The sequence below is a fragment of the Phasianus colchicus genome, chromosome 17, assembly GCF_987193195.1.
Source record: "Phasianus colchicus chromosome 17, bPhaCol1.hap1.1, whole genome shotgun sequence".
Taxonomy (NCBI): Eukaryota; Metazoa; Chordata; class Aves; order Galliformes; family Phasianidae; genus Phasianus; species Phasianus colchicus.
Genome location: NC_143452.1, coordinates 1,592,780 through 1,600,374, shown reverse-complemented (window position 1 = coordinate 1,600,374; position 7,595 = coordinate 1,592,780). Strand labels below are relative to the sequence as shown.

At 46.7% G+C, this 7,595-nt stretch overlaps 1 protein-coding gene across 3 annotated transcripts in view; it reads right to left on the bottom strand.

Annotated features, from left to right (window-relative positions):
* Positions 1-3,276: 3,276 nt before the first annotated feature.
* The window catches only part of UQCC1 (ubiquinol-cytochrome c reductase complex assembly factor 1), a 52,883-nt gene continuing 48,564 nt past the window's right edge, over positions 3,277-7,595 (bottom strand). The window contains exon 10 of one of the 3 annotated variants that reach the window (XM_090151965.1): positions 3,277-6,606. In XM_090151965.1, the coding sequence (XP_090008091.1) occupies positions 6,472-6,606 (135 nt within the window). In that variant the 3' untranslated portion in view covers positions 3,277-6,471. The remainder of the gene's footprint in view (positions 6,607-7,595) is intronic. The other 2 variants (XM_031605675.2, XM_031605674.2) reach the window with 2 other exon arrangements.

The following is a 7,595-nucleotide window of genomic DNA, read 5'->3' as shown; positions in this document are numbered from 1 at the left end:
TAGAGAAAAGCATAAGGTGGCAAGGTGAACAGACAAACAAGGAAGTTAAGGGGAAAAAACAGCAAAGTAAGCAAAGGGGTATGGCATTCAATGGGCGTTTTTCTTGAGGTGCTTTGCCAGAGTGATACCATCACCCCATCGAGAACACAGGAAATGCACCACCACCACCCTTCTTTCTGCCTTCCTAAAGAACTAAAGGAGTGTCTTTTATTTATTTATTTTTTTTTTTAAGCCATCAGATGTGTGTTTTCTGCTAGACAAACCTCTGCTTGCAGTTCTGTGCAGGGCTCTCCACCGTCTCCAGCTGGTTTGTAGGAAGCTGCTCTGCCTCCAAGTGCTTCTCATGCACACCAGCGCACAAAAACACCTGTGGTGTAAACCTCTCCATCACAGCTGTCAGCCTGGGCTGCTTTGGGTTGCAGGGGAAGGGCAGAGATCTCGTGGGCCACCTCACCCTGCAGACGTGAGGAGCAGGTTGGAGGAAACATGCCATGAAGGTGTTTATCTCTCTGCACTGAGCAGAAGGAAAGCTCAGGCCATCGGAGTCAGGGACAGAGGTTTACCATGCAGACATCTAAAATTAGATGAGAGATATCCCATCCCTGTCTGGGAAAGAGATAAACGCCTATAATTGGCACGCCTGGTCTGATCAGCCGGCAGGATGTGGGAAGCACACAGCTGATATTTGTCAGCTAAAGTAAGGATCTTATCTGAAAGCATTGTCTATGTTCCTCCTGCAGTCAAGAGACAGAGATGACTACAGATGTTCTCAGTGCTCAGCAAACACAAGCACCTGGCTGGCACCGCATGGAGGCCGTGCAGCCAGGAACACAGGAAGCCCTGTGGGCTTTTTGCCCCTCTGTCTTAGCACTGCAACCTTTATCCTCCACCACAACACAACGTGGCATTCAAACACACATCTACAGGTGTTTCTGGAAACCCATAAAGCCCCAAAACGTTCAATTGTGGATGATGGTGCCATGTGTACGCAGCAGAGGCAACTAGATGACAAAACCTGGAATTTTAGTTACTGCACAGAGATCTGTGTCAATGTAGATGCAGTGCCAAACCTCCCAGTTCTTTGCCCGAAGTTTCTGATCACAGCATTTTGGAATCACTCTCCTAACTCAGTGGCAGTAGATGAATTCCTTGCTTGCCACTCCAGGGCCCCTACAGCCTCTGTGCCATGTGGGGAATCCTCTGTGAGGCCATCAGGTCACCCCACTGTCCCTTTAGGGTCCCTTTGCGGGTTCAGATTAGCAGCTGCCAACCAGGGCCACAGAGTCCCTCTGCCCCACAGTGCTGCTCTGTGTTGGGCATATGATAGAACATTTCCAGACATCTCTTCCTTCCAGAGGAAACAGAAATGGAATTGGGTTTAGGTACCGGCAGGAAGGGGGTATGAAGGGAAGGATGTGGACAATGAGCAAACCCCCCTGGGATGCCCTGCTCCGCAGGATGTGGGGCAGCTCCTTTTGTCAGTGACATAACTGTTAATGAGAGCTTTGCATTTGCAAGACTCCTTGCTTCCTAAATAAGCACGATGGAGGCTCACACCTCCTGGAAGAGCTGCAGCAGCATGCTGGCACCAGCAGGACCCAACCTCAGCAGAATCTCACAGGGCCCTCCTACAAGAGAGAAATCTGCCCCAGAACACGACTGCAGGTATTTCTCTTGTTTACACCGCTCTGCCCCAGGCATAAGCAGCTCTGTCACCACCTCCCCTAAACTCCCGGGGTGCAGCCACTGAAATGCAGTAGAAAAACATGGGATTATGCTCACGTGAGCTCCTGCTCTGCATTCCCAGTGGAAAGATGAGGCCCCAGCATCTCTGCTGTCCCCAAGCAAGCTGCTGAGCAGGTCGAATGACTTCAGCAAAACGAGTACTCCCTCAACATGTTCAGCAGCTTTGGGCAGAACACATAGGATGCACAGGACAGTCCAAAATGCAGCAGGAAAGAAAAGCTCACCAGAGCAGTGTGGGAAGGGTCAGGAGATGATTAGCACACAGTCGGCCCCTCGCAGTGCAGGAGGCCCACCAGCAGCAGTGAGTGATACTCCTTGCAGGCAGGAATGAGCTGGACGCTTCCCAAGCACAGCACAGTTGCCCATGCAGAGCCTCCTACTCCATGCTGAGCCTCAGGGTCCCTCCCATGCTCTCACCAAGCTTCTCAGCTTCCTGTGTAAGCTCCTGCCCTCTGCTCAACCCCTCAGACCATCAGGAAAACACAGGGCTGAGGCAGGCTGTGCAGGCACAATATGCCCAAAAGATGGAGATATTGCTCGTGCAGGCATGCTGCAGTGGTGGTACCATCAGCCCCACTGCTGGAGGAGCTGATAACAGGCCTGGGATCACCAGTGTCTCAATTCCATGCTGCTCAGCAGGTGAGGAACAGGCAAAAAGGAGTTCTGATTGGAGCTCATTATATGAGAGATTATAAAAAATATGGGGCAAAGCATGGCAAAAAAAAAGGCAGGTGGAGATGGCAGGAGTGCCACATCTGTGGCACAACTCTTAGCAAAAAAATTAGAAGCATGCTTGGTAATTTCTAGCTTTGATACACATTTACCATCTCTAACAGCAATATTTTCATCTTCCTGGAAGAAAGCAGACACAGCTCAGCTACGGAGCTCAAGAAGGGAGATGAATTGCTCTGCACACCTGTTGAGCAGATCTGTAAACTTCTCCACATGCTCTCAGCAGTACTTCAGGACATCAAGGCTGCATGGAATCTTTCCTATACTCTGAGGATTCAACTCATGCCAGAGAATGCTGTAAGTAGACTGCACCAGGTCTATGCTTCTTCGTGGGGCTGTAGAGGTAGGAGAGCACAGAAAGGCATGGGTGTGGGTCACAGGGTAAACTAGCACAGTTCTGGTGCCCACTGCTTCTCAAAGGGCATCATGCAGTGGCACACACCACAGGCACCACACTTGTAGAATCATCCATCATCCTCTCCAAATGATGCTTCACCCCCAAGAGCTGTTCTTCATCCACTCTACGTTCACCTAATTTAAAGCTCCAGTGGAAAAATCTGCTCTTACTCCATCTCCAGTTTCTGCTCATCAGCCATGCCCAAGGCAATATAAACAAGATGGGGCAGTGGTTCAGCCCCATTCCTATGTCAGGAGCCATAATTCTGACCTGAGGGCTTGGTGTGGCAGGAACATGACTAAAATTTGCACTTTGTGGAAGGTGAGGACAGGTTTCAGAAATCTGGGAAGTGGTAACTACATTTTAACAGGGCAGGAAACACACACATCACTGAGGATGCTTGCAATCTTAGTGCTGTAGCTGTCTTGAGAAAAAGGAGAAAACTGTTAGATACAAACACCAACAAGAGGTGTGAACACAGGAACAAACTGCAGAAAAACATGTCACCACCCAAAATAAAGATCAGGGATCCAAAAGGGTATCAGATGGCTTCCCCCAGCCCCAGCACATCTCAAAATATAACTGCAGGAAGAGACATCCCAGGTTTGGCTCTGCAGGCAGAACACTCCTGCGCTCCTGCTGCTGCACAAGAGGAAAGGACACCAAGGGTCAGCCTTTGCTTGCTGTTCACAGAAACAAGGAAGCCACAATCTAGCAGAAACGAGTGCTTGCAGGGGCTTGTCTCTCTTGACAGTAGGGGAACAACTCCTTTAGAATGAACAGCAATCTCCAAACTCTGTAGGTGACACAGGAGAGCAGGCTGGATGACTAAGTGCTCAACACGGCTCCTTCCAGAAGAAATGTACATCCATTTATTCACTTAAAATACAGTCAGTGCCCCCAGGCTAATGCAGCAGAAAGAACTGTCCATAAACAAAACACTTCTAACGATTCCCTTTGCAAAACCTTCACAATGGGAAAGCAGCCTTTGGAACATTCAGTTAAAATAACTGTGTTTCGCTGCACTTCTGTACACAGCAATCGTTTAACTGCTGATCATTGCTGCTGCAGTGCTTGCAAGGTGCAGATTTTGCTACTGGCAATGTATATTCTCTCTCAAGGACCCTAAATTCTGGTTGTAAAGGTGCCATAAGATGCAGGCAGTGGCATGTTTCTAGCCTATTGACATGCATCTCTGAAGAGCAGGACTCGTACTTTACATCCAAACGCTGTCTCCAGGTAACTAATGGCTGGGAAGCAGTCTTCTCTGGTCCCGTGCAGTCTCCAGTGTATGTCTCCTCTTTAAAAGGGATGACTATTAATTAACAGACAGCATCTACCTTGTTCTCTTAGCATGTCCCACACCTTTCTGTCCAAAACACACCGTGACCGCTGGCTCGGCTCCATAACAGTGGGGCGGTTGAAGGCATCTTCTGCACCAAGATTATAGGTCTTTCCATCCTCATATTAATAACTACAAAAGCAGATGACATCAACCACAAACCAGCACCACGAACTCTGAAGCCTCTTGCCCATAAACCGAGGAGAAGCTTCAGTTTTGGCCATTTGGCTGTCCCACACCCATACCACCAAAGGCAAGTGCTGTCCCCAGGCTAATGGTCCCATGAATGCTGCCGCCTTGCTGGCCCTGCAGCATCAACACCACAGCCACTACACAGCTCCAAGCAGCATCCAGCACCGGGTGCTCTGCCTTAGGAGGTGATGTATGCCCAGTCCTGTGTTCCCATGGCAGGGATAACACGAGTCCAGGTTTAAATTACATAGCAGGAAAGGGGTTAAAGTTTAAATGACTGTTTTGTATGTGAATTAATGTATGTAGCTTTGAGCCAAAATATCTACCATTAATTTTTCCACCTATTTCAGGAGCAGTAAGATACACAAAGTAAAGTTTATTTTGGTACTTGGTATACTTCACTCCCATTAAAAATAAATTAATCAGCAAATTCCTACACAGCTCAGCCTTCTTTTATGTAAATACAACCCAGCTGTAATGAATTACAAGGTGTTATTATCTCACACACACTGTATAATACTTCACACATAAGAGGTTTCTCTGCTTAGCTCAGCTTTCAACAAAAGCATCTTAAATAAACTGCAAGCAAGTTGTTTGGTCTGTAATGTTTTCACAGAGAAGGGATACACCTCACACATTGAGGGTTTCTTTACATGACTCATTTTATAACAAGTTAAACTGAGGAAGTTCGCCCTGGAAAAAAAAAAAAAAACAAAATGCCTTTTTTATACAGAGAAGGCTCCTTAAGAGAAGGCAAAGGGGAAAAAAAAAAAGCAAGCCAGTGTTTGGGAGCCTGTATGCTACACCCAACTGCTGTTCAGAGGAGGGATGTCAGGTTCTCACCAAAACAGCTTCAGAAAGAAGAACAGTCACATCCAGGCAGTCACAATTTCAACGGAAACATCACCTCATCAACTTCAGAATTATCACCCTTGACTTTTGCATAATACTATTATTAGGAATACGCCTTAATATCAGAGGGCTGATTCTTATCAAAGTCTTGCAGAGCACAGAAAATGCACACGCATGGATTGTACCCAGAATGGCATTTATTACCAACTGCAATTTTGACAGGAGTAAAATGAAAACTGTTTTGGCCTGAAAATAGCCCCGTGAACCATCCACCTATGCAGTACACCTCAGCCTCTGCTGGTTTTATTAGTGGAGCTCCGGCTCCCATAATTACTGGATCAGTGTAATTTGCTTGCACAGCCATAACAACTGTTAGCTGGGGTTGATAGGTCTTGTTGAAAAGCCCTGGACCACTGCTTTGGGGTGGAAGGCAGCACGGTCCTATGCCATTAAGAGCCATGGACAGAAACAGAGATGTCATTTCAGGAAGAAATTCTTAGACCACAGCTCTAAAAAGGATATGGAGCTATCAGCAGGGCAGAGCTCCTCTGAAATACCAAGCACTCTGAGACAGCCTTGGGTGGCAGCCCAAACACGTTTCAGACTCTTTCTTCATTAAGATGGCTACAGTCACAGAGGACTACTGAGGACTGTGCATTATTCCTTGCATCCTCCTATTCTTGTGCAACAGAGCAAAGAGTTCCTAAGAAGGATTTTCATAGAAAATCCTTCAGAACCTGATAAATAATTCTTAACTCTATGAAAGAAAAATGGGTCGTTCTTTCTTGATACCAGGCTTTTAGAATTCATTAATGTCTACAATGCAAAGCACAGATTTGTATTCACAACCATTCAAGCCAGCAGAGGAATACCATTGTTTCTGTAGGTAGCAGCTCTCCAAATGAGGCAAGGGATAGAAATGGCTTCTGGAGATAACTAAATCACAGTTAAAATAGCTGTTTTCCCAAAGATGGAAGGCAGGTCTTGCAATCTGCGTGCAAGGACCACTCTGTGCCATAAAAAGAACAGAGGTTCTCAAGCCAGGTGAAAATTCAGAAGACTATGGCTGTCCAATTTGCTACCAAGTCACCACAGGTAAGACATCTATTTAAATACATTCTTTTTCAACAGCAAACTTTCCTTCCTGATCCCACAGCCTCAGCCCAATTCAGTTTCAGGCCTGTTTCCCAAGCTGCTTTGACGAATGCTCTCAGAGTCCTTCGTCGTTGTAAACAGGAGAAAGGGGCTTGAGGATGCTGCGAGCGTTGCTCTCCACGAGAGGCCTCCAGCTCACCTCACCTGTCAGCAGCAGGTCCTCCCCGCTCAGTGCATCCAGGTGCTGCACCTGCAGGAGATGGGGTGTTAGCACAAAGTGTCCTGCACTCCATTCAAGGTCCTCAAGAGCTATGCAAACACGTTCCTTTCTGGCATGCTTTGTCATTTTGGAGAAGTAGAGCGAAACAGATTCACGATTACTTAAGCGTCACAGAAAGGCAAGCAGATAAGTATCTGCAGATCAACTGCAGTTAACCACACGAGGCTGTCCGCTGATGCCTTAGCTAATGCTTCCTCTGAAAGTCTGGCAACAGGACAAAGAAGAGCCATGCAAAGCATTTCGAGTTCCAGGCAGTTAATTCCAATGACACACTGCCGGTATCATTATCTGCATGGAGAGCTCTAATAAGAGTGGTTTCATGTCAGCCAGGCCTTTCTCCTATAGAAGAGGACCAGACCAGCAGGGAACAGCTGAGATTTATGGGCTGGAGGAGCTGAACAGAGAGTGAACACTACAAGAAATAACTGACATCAAAAGAAACGTTAAGGTGTAATGTAAGCAAAACACTCAGTGAACACTTCAGTACTGTTGTCACACAAGGCACTGTTAACACACTGTAAATGCAAGCTTGCTGCCACAGGACATTTCAGGGACTTGAGAGGGGAAAATGGGTATGGAAGAAGAAAAAGGGCCTAGCAAGAGGCATTAAAACTCAGAAGTATCACCTCTAGCTCAGGACATCTCTGAACACAGATTGCTGGGAGAGTCAACCAGGGAATTAGTACCCATGCCAGCCCTGTTGTTGTATTCTTCTCTGTGCATCCACTAATAGCCACTGTTAAAGACAGGATCAGCAAGAACTTGTGCAAAAGATATCATACACAAAGCATTTACAGTGTTTACAAGAAACACAATATAATTTGACAAGCAGTTTCTCAACAGAGGAAAGAATACAGCAACAGTCACAGGATCAGACTTAAGAGCCACCTACACACAGCATTGTGTTACTGAGAGTCAACAGACTTCCCAGCAGCAGTTCAATGCAATGCACAAACACC